This window comes from Podarcis filfolensis (assembly GCF_964270895.1).
Source record: "Podarcis filfolensis genome assembly, chromosome: 14".
NCBI lineage: Eukaryota > Metazoa > Chordata > Lepidosauria > Squamata > Lacertidae > Podarcis > Podarcis filfolensis.
The window spans coordinates 30127287-30140557 of NC_139616.1; the positions used below are offsets into that span (position 1 = coordinate 30127287).

The window sequence follows — 13271 nt, forward strand, 5'->3', positions numbered from 1 at the left end:
GACCCCTCTCACTCTCCAAGCTTCAGCGAAAGCCTGCATTCGCCCTATAGGACGCACCCAGATTTCCCCTTCATTTTTCGAGGGGAAAAAGTGCGTCCTATAGGGCGAAAAATACGGTAAGTGGGCATATATGGGTAAGGCAGTCTTGCAGGTAAATAGCTCCTAAGCTCTTAAGAACTTTATATACTAATCATAACACCTTGAACTTAGCTCAATATCACATTAGAAGCCAGTGCAAGTCTATGAGCAAAGTCCCCCCCCCCCAAAAAAAACACACCACTCTGATTGCCGCAGTATTAGCTGCCATTGCCCTATTGCCAGTGTGATCTCTTGAGAGCACGCTCACGGCAGTTAGCCTGCGACTTGAAGCAAGGTTGACAAGATTCCTGTCACACTGCTCTCTGTGATTTGATCCTAAGCCTGCATAAACATGGCTTCGTTTTCATTTCAGCCTGAATTTCGCTCCCTGGGATCACTGTTTGCTGATCTCCGTCTTGAAAGGACAAAATGTTACTGGCCAACGGACACTGAAAGGGAAGAAAGAATGCCTTTGTGAAACAGTTGCTGTAGTAGAGGCACGAATTGAAAGGATGGAAGGCTGCAGGCAGTAAGTACCTATGGAACAGCGGGAGCATAAGGAATGACTCCAAAAAGCAAGACTAGCCCTGCGTTTGATCTCCAACTACAGTTGTTCAGATCCCCCTGAGAAAAGATCACAGGCAGTTAAAGAACCTAGCAAATTGCCTTGCACTAAGTTAGACCCTTGATCCATATAGCTGAATATTGCCTGCACTGGCTGTCAGTGGCTCTCCATGGTTTTTTTTTTGTTTAAATTTGTATACCACCCTTCATCTGAAGATTGCGGTGCAGTAAAGGGGCCAGTCCCATTCCAACCTGAATATGTTGTTGGGGATTGAGCTCGGGATCCTCTGCATGCAAAGCAGTTGCTCTATCACTGAGCCACGGCCATTTCCCTTGATGGATATCACCCTCCCCGGTTACCTGTACGTGCCATCTGCTTGTTTCCAGTTTCTGCACGGTCTTGTCTCAAAGGTGTTTGCCATAAACTTTCAGAAACTTGCCTGATTTTGGTGGCTCTTGCTAAATCATCCATAGCAATAAAGCTTGTTGTGAGTGGAAATGTGCTCTCGAATTGAATATTTAGTACTGTAACCACAAGTGCTAGCAATATTTTCACAATAAAACCCAGAGATTATAAAAACAACTAATAAAAAGGAGTAAAAAACAAACTTCAGGAAAGGAGAGGTGGAAAGTCAAGAAGAAAGTATGATGATAAATGCTTTGGAATCTCTTTGGAGAATTATAAATTATATTTTTAAAAATTAAAGCCCTAGAGGAACATGACCATTTTGGGGGAGGGGATCGCTTTGGCCCTGTGTGTTGAAAACACTATTCCTTTTGCTAGTGTGGCCTGATTCACACCATGGTAAGCCAAAGTATGATTTTCTGGGACCATGAAGACGTGTTGACTGCCATAGGGGAGCTCCCTGGTCCTTTTAGCTCAATGCAGCAGGTTAGCTTAGAGTCTTCTCTGAACCCAGGTATCTCATAAGAACATTAAGAAGAACTTACTGGATTAGGCCAGTGGCCTATCTAGCATCTAGTCCAGCATTCTGTTCTTAAAGTGTCCACCTGGATGACTGTGGCAAACCCTTAAGCAGGACCTGAGCCAAGAGCCTTTTCCCCAGCGCCACCATGGATGGCTCAGTTGGTAGAGCATGAGACTCTTAATCTGAGGGTTGTGGGCTTGAGCCCCACGTTGGGCAAAGGATTCCTGCATTGCAGGGAGGGGGTTGGCCTAGATGACCCTCATGGTCCCTTCCAGCTCCACAATTCTACAATTCTATGAACCATTACTGCCATTGGCTGTGGAGGAGAGTCGTGATGGCCGGCAGCCATTAGCCTCCACAAATTCGTCTAGTCCTTTTTTTGGAAGCCTTTTATGTTGGCGGCTGTCACTGCCTCATGCGGGAACAGGTTCCACAGTTTCCTTCTTAACCACAACATGTAAAAGGTAAAGGTAAAGGTACCCCTGCCCGTACGGGCCAGTGGTGTCCGACTCTAGAGTTGTGCGCCCATCTCACTTAAGAGGCCGGGGGCCAGCGCTGTCCGGAGACACTTCTGGGTCACGTGCCCAGCGTGACGAAGCTGCTCTGGCGGACCGGCACCAGCGCAGCACACGGAAACGCCGTTTACCTTCCCGCTATAAAGCGTTACCTATTTATCTACTTGCACTTAGGGGTGCTTTCGAACTGCTAGGTGGGCAGGAGCTGGGACCGAAAGACGGGAGCTCACCCCGCCGCGGGGATTCGAATCGCCGACCATGCGATCGGCAAGCCCTAGGCGCTGAGGTTTTACCCACAGCGCCACCCGCGTCCCAGTAACCACAACATGTAGCCAAGAACAAATCTTGACTATTGATCATGTTTAAGGAGGAGGGAGCTTAAGGATTTCAGGTTCAGATGACACGCTCAGCCAAGCCTCGGCTTCGCTACACCACACTGAGCCTGAAAGCTGTGAGGGTGATGAGGAGGGAATAAATCTCCTCCTTGGCAGCCAGTGCTTTTGCACTAAGCCATGGTTTGGCTTTCCTGACATGCAAATGCAGCCTGTATCAAATCTTCCTATGGCATTACTCCATGCCCTTTGGAGTAGTCTCTTGCAACCACTTGGGGAGCCTTCATCACTGGGTCCACGGGTCATCGCCCTCCATTCCTGTCCTAACGCCTTTCATTCTTCCCTAGATACAAGGAGCTGATCCGTTATTTGAAGGTGGTGAAATGCAATGATTCCAAGTGGTAAGCGATGTGAAATTGCTCACAACTCTCCGTGGAGGGCTTATTTTAATCTGTTTACTGGCGGGATTTTGTTTAAAGCTTGCACACCTAAAATCTTTAAAACCCAGGGGAATCATAGCTTGGGGCTCTCAATAAACAATAGTGGCCCTGTCTTTACTGAATTAGGAAGTGAGGAGATCAGGTTTTAGTGAGTCCCAAGAGTTTCCAGGCCTGGTGAATATAGGGCTGGGACATTGCCCACTGACACCCTCTACTGAAACAGAAAAGGGTGTGCAAAATGGACTCTTCGCTAATTTGAAAGGCTCTTGGCTGCTTACATTTCCTTTTTCTTTACGGTTACATATTTCCACCTAGCAGTTTAAGACGCCTCTTTAGGTGGACTGTAGTCTTAAAGGAATGTAGGAAGCTGCTTTGTCTGAGTCAGACTGTTGCTCCATCTAACTCAGCGTTGTCTACACTGACTGGCAGTGGCTCCCCAAGGTTTCAGGCAGGAGTCTCTCTCAGCCCTACCTGGAGATGGCATCAGGGATCGAACCTGGGATTTTCTGCACACCAGGCAGATGCTCTGTTGTTTGGCTGTGACTTTTCCCCTTAATGCAACAATAAATATTGTTCATATGCCACTGGATCCCTCTCTATGTGTGTGTTTTGCTGCAATCAGTTTGCCTGTAGTATTTGCTGCCTCTCATTTGCCCAAATTCTAGGTTACAGAAGTGGCAGGACAAGGTCCCCTTCTACCTGTGCAAAAGTGGAGATTTTGCTGGTGCTGCACAGGCACTGTTTATCGTCTACTCCAGAAGCTGCTGTGCGGCCTGCCGCCTTTCCCTGCTCCAATTCGAGGTCTACCTGAAGATGTTCCGATCAGGACAGGCTCCCTTTGGAAATGACATGGAGGGCTCTGTGCTGTGGGGTCCAGCGGGCAAGTATCCTTCGATCTCGTTATTGCTTCTGCTGGCTGTCTATGGAGCATCTCGCTGAGTGTTGTTTATGAAGGGTGGTCAATGTTTTTGAGCCGGTGATCACATTATATTATGTTTTTATATATGCTGGAAGCCACCCAGAATGGCTGAGGCAAACCAGTCAGATGGGTGGGGTACTCTTCTTCTTTTGCTTCTTGGGGGCAAGGGAGATAACACAAAATGTCTGACACATCTAAAAAGAGCAGAAAAGTAGACAGGACTACCAAATAGCGCCCCACCAGCCTCTCACCTGCATTACTGGCGGGGGGGGGGGGAGGAGGGAAGCACCTATATCAGCTACTGCCACAATTTCTCTTACAGAAGCTTTTTGCGTTCCTTCCTCTGCTCAGAAGAGATGGGAGGATGAGGGTCCAGTCCATCTAGTGAAATGTGGGCTTGTTTTAGGGTGGTGGTGGTTTTTCAGTGTAGGAGAGGTTGAGCCAGGGCATACAGCCTTTCGTGTTTTATGGAGATGTGAGTGGGTATTTACCTCTAAAGTAATCTCTAAAGTCTTTAAAAACTGTTACTCAGCTTTGTTCTGGGTCCTTAAAGGTAAAGGTACCCCTGACCGTTAGGTCCGGTCGCAAACGACTCTGGGGTTGCAGCGCTCATCTTGCTCTAAAGGCCGAGGGAGCTGGCGTTTCTCTGCAGGCAGTTTCCGAGTCATGTGGCTAGCGCTTCGGGCGAACCAGAGCAGCGCACAGAAACGCCATTTACCTTTCCACTGGAGCGGTACCTATTTATCTACTTGCACTTTGATGTGCTTTCGAACTGCTAGGTGGGCAGGAGCAGGGACTGAGCAACGGAAGCTCACCCCGTCTCGGGGATTCGAACTGCCGACCTTCTGATTGGCAAGCCCCAGGCTCTGTGGTTTAGACCACTCCTTACCTCCTACCAAAGGCTGGGTGGGGGATCTCTGTTGCAAATAAAGGGAAATAAAGATCTGCCTTACTTTCACTGCCTCCATCCATTAAGCTCTGACTAATAATGGACACTGAGTCCCTTGTTGGGGAGTTGGGCTTCCAAAGCCAACCCCAATTCTTTCTATAACTCTGATACGGTGATCATCTAGTGTAATCCCTGCAATGTAGGGGAGGTAGTGACAAGCATGTTGGCACCAAGTTGGCAGCTGTTGCTTTAAAGGGTATGATTTTTAGGTGTCCCCTCTTTCTAGGCACTCCCATGAAACTACCTGTTCTGCTCAAACAGATGTTCAAGCTGTTCTACTGCAACATATCATTGTATACAAGTGTGAGTACCAGTTTTATTAGTTTTGTGGCAGTTAACCTTTCCCCTCCCCAAACGCCTTGGCCCAATGTTGAGCCTGTTGGCGAAGGTGGCCTATGGGTCTCTTCTAGAGCCTGGTGCTATATTGATAGACTGCCCCAAGCTGGTTTGAAATCCGTATCGTGATATTGGTTTCATAATTTTTGACCTGGCAATATATTACAATCATTGTGCATGTGCTATGCGAAAATTACGACGTGAAGCCAGCCAATGCCTCTACATAGCTCCATCCTTATTTCAGACACTGTGATATATTGGTATATCACGATGTTGAAAGCCAGCTATTGCCCAGCCCTGGCTTCTTCCGCCCTGCTGGTTGTCATCCAGTGGTCCAGAACTTCATGTACATGTGTGCTTCCCTCTCCATCCAGAAGATGGCAGACTCATTTGAAAACAGAAGTGCTTTCCACTTACAATAATAATAATTTATTATTTATACTCCACCCATCTGGCTGGGTTTCCCCAGCCACTCTAGGCGGCTTCCAACAAAATATTAAAATATAATAGTCTGTCAAACATTAAAAGCTTCCCTAAACAGGGCTGCCTTCAGATGTCCACTTCCACTCTGAAGCCTATCTTCTGCTTCTACGGTGAATGGATGTGGTCTTTTGGATATGATTTACTTCGCAGGTCAGACTGTGGGTCCCCCCCCCCAAACAGTGAAGAAAGAAGTCTGTAAGTGTAGAGGTCATGAGGGTTAGCTGCAGCTCCTTGCTCCTAAAGGGACCTGGATCCAGCCTCTCAACAACCCTGTGTAGTTGAGGTTAGGCTGAGAGAATGGAGAATTGGCAAACCTGTGAATTAGCCCACTTAATTCGCCATCCAGCAACCAAGAGGGGAGGACGGGATGGCCAGTTGCCTACCTCAATTCCTTGGAGGAAGGGGAGGGATTTAAAAGGAGAGTAATAAGGCTCTGGAAAGAGTACAGCAAAGGTGCCTGCATGGTCAATTGGCAGGGAGTTCCCAAGTGTAGGTCCTGCCATGCTAAAAGGTATATTCCTTACAAATAAATAAACTAGCTGTGAAATAAATTCCATTGCTCAACCCTGTGCTCTTCTGTCTTAAAAGAGTAATTACTTTTGAACAACTTCTGGGAAATCCTATTTTGTTTTCTGGTACCAAATGAGCCCCGATTTGTGTTTTTCAGCCCAAATGCTGGAGTTCTGTGATCAAAATTTTTGCCAGCCACCCTGTTGTGGGAGCAGATGGCAGCCTGACAGCCATCACTTTAAAAGAACCATCCCAGGAATTCCAGCAGGTAACACCATTGACTCAGGGATATTATTCCTCGATGGGAGGGCATGTCAGAGGTGATGATTCCTGGGCTGCCATAAACTCACCAGGTACCTTTAATGACCCACCCTTTCTAGTCCTCAGTACAACATTCCAATTATTATTATTTTAAATTCATTAGTCACTTTTTTTACCAAGGTACCAAAAAGCGACTTGCAATATATAAGCAAGCAAACACATGCATTAAAACTGGCATGAAAGAAAAATCTAAAAGACAATCCTGTTTTTAAATGGCAGGAATAAAACATCCCCATCCACTAAAGGAAGCCATAGATAAAAGCCTAAGGCCTAGAGGGGAAAAAAATGCTTTTGCCTGTAATGATGGTGGCAGGTGAGCTTCCCTGGGGAGTGCATTTCACAACTGGGAAGCTGCTGCTGAAAAGGCCTGTTCTTGTGTTGCTACCTTCCCTGATAACCTGTTGAGAGGGCACACACAAGAGGCATCTCAGACGATGATTGCAGGGTCCGGGTCGCTTTTATAGGGGGAGAGGTGGTCCTTGAGGTATTGTGGTTCTGAGCCACGTGAGGCTTTATAGGTCAAAACCAGCACTTTGAATTGGATGCAGAATTGAAATAGTAGCCAGATGCTTGCATAATACCTGTAGGGAAACAGATAATGTCTGGGGAGTGCTTTGAACTTGCTATACAAAGGCCTTTAAAAAAATATATTATTTATTTAATGTAATGCATATGCCGCTTGATTGCAAGTAGAACTTTTAAGCTGTTTACCAAATAAAAAATCAGCATTAAAATGGTCGATAAAAGGTGAATTTAAAAATGGGTATATTTTTGTAAAATCAAAATACAATTAAAATCAACAGTTAAGCCAAAAACAGATTTAAAACACATGTCAGCTTCTTCATGTCTTGATACACGTGCCTGAGCAAAAATGTTTTCATCAGGTGCTTAGAAGAGTACAGTGAAAGGGGCTTCATGGTGAAAGGGAGTTCCAAGGTGTAGGTGCATATCTATCTATCTATCTACCCAGTCCGACACACTTAAACAGTGTCAGACTGGGTATATGTATATATGCCAAGACGATCCCTCAAATAAACTTATCCCAAGCTGCTAAGGACCCTATATACTAAAACAGTGGGCCTGAAACTTTATGCACAATTTGCTTACATGATTAGGACTTCAGGCGCACGGCTGAAAAATGAATGAATGGAAGCTGGGGTAAACCTGTCACGTAAATAACTTTTTATGCTCTCTGCCTTGCTTACCAGCCTCTGGGAAGGATGCATGAGGCCTCTGGGACGCTCCCGGGGCCCTCGTGTGACCTTCCCAGTAACTAGTAAGCGAGGTGCAAGGAAAGGCCTGCTCTGGACAGCTAGGGGCAGTTGCATTGGGGTGAGGCTGGTTCCAGGGCTTTCCTGGCTCCACACATTTTTGCCTTTGCATGTGGACCCCCGGAACTCAACCCTCGCATAAGCTGCGGGCCCAGTGTAGAAAGACTTGGAACTTGGCTCAGTAATGAAGCAGAAACCAGTGCCGATCTCTGAGCAGGGGTGTTACATGCGAATGGGGGTCTCACGCCTGTCAGCAATTTTGCATTAACTGCTGTTTCTGGCTCAAGTGCAAGAGAAGCCCCACCTGGAGTGCATTGCCGTAATCCACTCTTGGAAGTCACCAGTGCCTGAACTAATGTGGTCAAGCTCTGCCAGTCCAGGAATGGCTGTAGGTGTCACACCAGTTGCAGATGGTGAAAGGCAATTCTAGCCACTGAGGCTACCTGGGTCTGCAGGAAGAAATCTGGATGTAGAAGCACCCGCAGACTGCATGCCTACTTGTTCGGTAGGAGTACAGCCCCATCCAGGGCAGACAAATTGTCGGACATTATTGCATGTTGAAAGTGCACATGGCTGCTTGTTGCTGCTGTTGTCCTCTGGCACGCAGGAGGGAAAGACCAAGAGCTGCTCTGGGTATTGAGGCTCTTCTTTTGATTATTGCGGTGACTTCACTTGCAGGTGGTCTCTGAAGAGTCATGCTACGTTGTTGAACAACTCACCCAAACCCCCCACTCTAATGTTACCTTCTCAAAACACTTTGGCCAAGATGTAAGTATACACTTGAAGTATACACTTCCTTTTGGGAAGCCCAGATTCTGGACTTCTTTACACCAAAGGGTGTGAGCCCAACCTTCATGCCTGTCAAATCTACTTTGTTTTGTGCTAAGACCCTGATCTGCCAGCCAGAACCAGTTGCGAAAGGCATATAATTTGAATTAAAGACCAGGGCGTCCCAGAGTCTGGGAATTATAAACTCTCCGCCCTTCACACAGATGTTCCCTGCTTAGTTCTTTTTACTTCAGCAGCCTCCTTTAGGTGGAGAAAGGTCATTTTGTAGTCAAAAACCCTGGTCAATCTATTGCAAATCCCCATCCACACCTGGCCCAAGGCAATGTACAAAATGCAATAACAGCAGTTAAACACGACATAGAAAATAATAGCCGATAAATTTTAAAAAGCCATACAAAGTGTAGACACTGCTGGCAGATACTTGTTCATGCTGCTGGGAAAGCTTGTCAGAACAGAAATTTCTTCAATTGTACCTCTCATAGCATGATGGAGATGCTGTTCTACAGAACAGGGGCAGCCACGCCGAAAGCCCTGTTCTGAGTTATTGCAGAGCAGCTTCTGGTTTGGGGAACCATTTGTTTAGCTCTTGCCGGGGAAGGCCTTGTCTTATAATGAAGTATGCTTTTCCAGGTAGTAGAGAAGGAGAGCTGCCTCTTCTAAAATGGTAGCTGCAATCTGCAGTTTTTTAAATTGAAAAACAAATTCAATTTTTTAAAAATATGCTGCCCAGTTTAATCAGCAGGCATCTTTTTAGTCAAAAGGATTTTGATCGTCTCATCTAGCAAATTGATCCACTCAACAGTTCATCCTTGTTTCTGACTGTTTCCTTTCTACCCTTCTATTTGTCTCCTTCCAGTCACCCTTGGAAGCTGGGCTCATTTTTGTGGTCCAGGCAGTTCGGCATATGATCCTGATGGAACACAACTCCCTGTGCTCCTTCTTAGAAATTGTGCTGGCTTTCGGGGTGAGCTTTTTTGTGTGTTCATTATCTTCCATCTTAAGTTATTATGCGTATTTCTTACTATAGCAGTGTTTCTGTGGGTTTGTATGTGTGTATGTATATATATTTGTGTATATGTACACACACATATACATATATATATATAAGTAATTCTTAATTTTTACAGCTCAAGAAAGCTTTTAAAATGAAACCTGGGGTGTTGAGCCTCAGTTTTGTGCTGTCAAGTTGCTGTGTTGCCCCTGCATTTCTCTCTTCTCCCTTTCTGCAGAATAACCTCTGGGCTCTGAAGCTTCTGCTGGAGTCTCTGGCTTATCACGAGAAGGCTGTCCGTAACATCGTTGCCTTGCTTCTTGCAGACCTCTGTTGCCACAAAACAGAAATGTTGGGATTGTAAGTTGGCATTTATTAAGCCCCCTCTGTTTTGTTCTTGGGATCCGCCCTGAAAGGCTGAGCCACATCAAGAGCAGACGTAGATGAGAATTCACTGCGTCCCCTTCCCTCTCCTGCCTGCTTGCTTTCTTAGTTCTAGGCCAGCAGCTTTTGAGACTTAAGGCAGACCTCAGCAAGGCCTCATTGTGTGCCTAGGCAGACCCTGTGCTGCTTTTTGATGGCCTCTGGACACCTGTTTATAGAGGATCCAAGCTGATCTGCTTTCTCAAAGCTTACATGGAAATCAGACTGTCCGGTCCTTACTGAGCATCCTTTCAGGCCATTTTTTGCAGCAAGCTCATATAATATTGAGCATCCATCCTGATTGGCCTGTGAGATGTTCATGTGTCTTCCTGTGGATCATTCATTCATGCCAAACATTTTAGTGCATTTCCCTCTTCCTCTCCTTGCCTCTAAAAGTCTGTGAGTATGGAAAGGTAGATTTGCTGAGAACCTTCATCCACTTCTATTACCCAAGGCCAGATTTTTGGTCTGCACTTGATTGCTCACTATTGTGACGGTCAACTTCGGTGTTGTTTTGCTGGGCCAGCAGAAAAAAGTGCTCAAAGCTTCAGGGCATGAAAGGAAATGGTGGATTCATCCCTTCTCATCAGCCATTGCTGACTTATGTGAGCTGCGCTTACTGACCACATAGAGGAGTGTTTGTTTATCAAAAGAGTTGGGTCTTTTCTCTCTCTGTCAGCCTTCGCCAACCTGGTGCCCTCCAAGTGTAGAACTCCCATCAGCCCCAGCCAAAATGGTTGCACTGGCTGAGGCTGATGGAAATGGTAGTCCAAAACATGGCTGTGCTGGCTGGGAGCTGTAGTCCCATACACCTGGAGGGCATGAGTTGGCGAAGGCTGCTCTGTGCCACTCGCTCTGCAATGACGTGTGAGCTGGCATGCTCAGGACCTATTGCAAAACCAGCATGCATCACCTGTGGACCTCTGGTACAAGTTGAAAAATGGCTTTGGCTAAGCTGCCAGTTTAGCAGATGCTGCCAGGGACCTTCATTTTCTCTGATTCCTTTCCTTTCCCCTCAGGTGGCAACACTGGGGTGCTCAGTATGTGGGGGAGCTGCTGTGCCTCTTCCTGACGTCCAGGGATAGAAACCTACCATCAGTCGGCATCTCCATCATCAATATTATTGTGGAAAACCTGCCAATGTGAGTGTCACAGTGTATGAGGGTCACAGCTACATTCCTCCCATCCCAGCAACCCAGTTTTCCAAGAGGAAAACAAAAGCTCTGAATCAGGAGTGGGGAGCGTTTTTCAACCTGAATGCCACATTCCCTTCCGGGGGTAGGCAGGGCCAGGGGCAATGCTTATGCACAGGAATGAATGTAAATGTTTTGTATGGGTGCCTAGTTTCTACACACAAACATACCTCTATTTTCCATATAGGTAGATGTATTGATTATACATGCATAGAAATGTTTTTATTATTAGAGTTTGTAGATGTGGTTTTTAGAGCTTTTGGGGGGCATTTCATCTAATTTTGTATTTTGCTTCAATGGCTTCAGGCTGTGAAGCAGTTTAAATAACTTCGTAAAACAAGTAAATAAACAGGAGCCACCATCAGAGTTCAAGAATGCATTCCAGGCAGGCAGAAACACTCCAGGAGGTAGGTAGCTGAAGAGGGGGTGTGGCTTGGGACTGAGTCCTGCAGGCTAAATAAAGAGGCTTGGAGGGGCTGGCTTGGGCCAAAGGTTCTCCACCCCTGTCCTCAGTAGCTTGGGACCCAGACATGGGATCTCTCCCTATATCAGCTGCCCTGTGTGTTAAGAAGCCCTCCTCGAGGTCCTGCTGTTGGGGTAAGCACCCTGCGCATTGACACAGGACTTGGACTTATCTGTGGTGGCACTTGTGGGCATCTTTGAAACTCCCATGTGTTGCGTTGTTGGTACGCAGCATCTTTGGGTGACGCAAATGGAAAGCTAAAAATGAGAAGGTGGTTTGCCTCAAGAGGAGGGGGACCTGCATCTTACCACCCCCTTCCCTTTCTTTCAGGTGTCCATGGGCAAAGCAGGTTAGCAAATTCCTTCAAAAATCAGTAAGTATGTGAATCTTTTTCTTCAGTGGAGGTTATTTAATTATTTTTTCTTTATTTATCTAATTTGTATTCTGTTTGTCTAATTTCATCTGAGGATCACAGGGGCGGTTCACAATATGAAAACACAAAAATATACAACATAGTATCAAACAAAAACAGTAACTGCCCGCCTCCAGTTTAAAAGGCCATAGGTTGTTTCAGTAGCCAGAGGCCTCAAAGAAGAGAGGTGCAACGAAGGGACCAGGCGAGTCTCCCTGGGGGAGAGCATTTGACAAACAGGGAGCCATCACAGAAAAGGCCCCTTCTCGTGTTGCCACCCTCCAGACCTCTCATGAAGGAGGCACATGAAAAAGGTTATCCAGGAATTGGTTGCTCCTCCCACTTGCCTTGGAGGCAGTGCAGTGCAAATGTTAGCCCTGCTTCTAACAGCTGGCTCTTTAAGACTGTTGCAAGAGATGCAGTTGCAGTTAACAGAGAGGGAGTTGGTGGGCAGTTAAGAGCAAAAGCAGCAAGAGTGTGGCTTGCATCTAGTTCGACGCTAAAACCAGGAATGGTGAACTGTATTTTTTGGGGGGGGGCGACCCACTTTTGACCCACCCCCAAGAGCGGTCAAACTGTTGGTAACAGAGGATATCCCAGTTATGGGTAGTATAACTCAGGGTGGGTTCAAGGACGCTGGTGATGCGGAAGAAGCAGTGAGGAATGAGCAGGCACCCCAAAAGTTCCTCCCAGGAGGCAGATTGGACAGTTCATTTTCTGCATGAGCAGGAGTCAATACACCATTTATTTTCACAAAATGATGGCATTCCCTACATGCCCTGTGCACTGGCTGCTCATATGCTACCAGTTCAGGTACAAGGCTGTTGTGTTGATATACAAAGGCTCAAACAATCTGAGGTCTAGGATATCCCAAAGGCTGTCCATGAGATCATCCAGAAGAGTGCTGTTAGTTCTGTGCCATCTTGCAGAATCCCTACTAGGCTCAAGGAGAAGTCTGGTGTTGAGTGTGGCTGGTTCCATGTTGTGGAAGACCCTTCCAGCGGATATTTAGCAGAGGCCCTCTCTTGTTTTGACTTCCAGGCCTCTCCTGAATACCATTTAATGTCTACAGGCCTATGCAGCTGCTTAAATTTCCTTGATTCACTTTAATTGTTTTTTTGTACTGGTTGTATGGGGTTTTATGGTTTATTGTATACATTGTATACCACCTTGATGCTTCACATGAGTTGGCATATGTAAATACACTTATAATTAATTAGATTGCTTCTGAAGCACTGGATATTCCCCCGTGGCTGTGTGTTGTGAGGGAACATCAGTTGTGTCAAGAAAGCTGTATTCATTTTGGACAGCTCTGACTTATCTTCTTATCAAGGACCAAAGGGTGTACTTTGA

The 13271-nt window shown here is 46.3% G+C and overlaps 2 protein-coding genes across 2 annotated transcripts in view; one reads left to right on the top strand and one right to left on the bottom strand.

The window, feature by feature from the left end:
• The window catches only part of LOC310748815 (testis-expressed protein 2-like), a 110678-nt gene that overhangs the window by 60331 nt on the left and 37076 nt on the right, over positions 1-13271 (bottom strand). The window lies entirely within an intron of this gene.
• Positions 1-13271, top strand: part of LOC310748819 (uncharacterized protein) — a 29746-nt gene that overhangs the window by 15061 nt on the left and 1414 nt on the right. The window contains exons 10-19 of the mRNA XM_083584749.1: positions 452-607; positions 2766-2819; positions 3524-3738; positions 4953-5029; positions 6213-6323; positions 8326-8415; positions 9293-9400; positions 9666-9787; positions 10870-10992; positions 11837-11879. Coding sequence (XP_083440875.1) covers positions 452-607; positions 2766-2819; positions 3524-3738; positions 4953-5029; positions 6213-6323; positions 8326-8415; positions 9293-9400; positions 9666-9787; positions 10870-10992; positions 11837-11879 — 1099 coding nt within the window. The remainder of the gene's footprint in view (positions 1-451; positions 608-2765; positions 2820-3523; positions 3739-4952; positions 5030-6212; positions 6324-8325; positions 8416-9292; positions 9401-9665; positions 9788-10869; positions 10993-11836; positions 11880-13271) is intronic.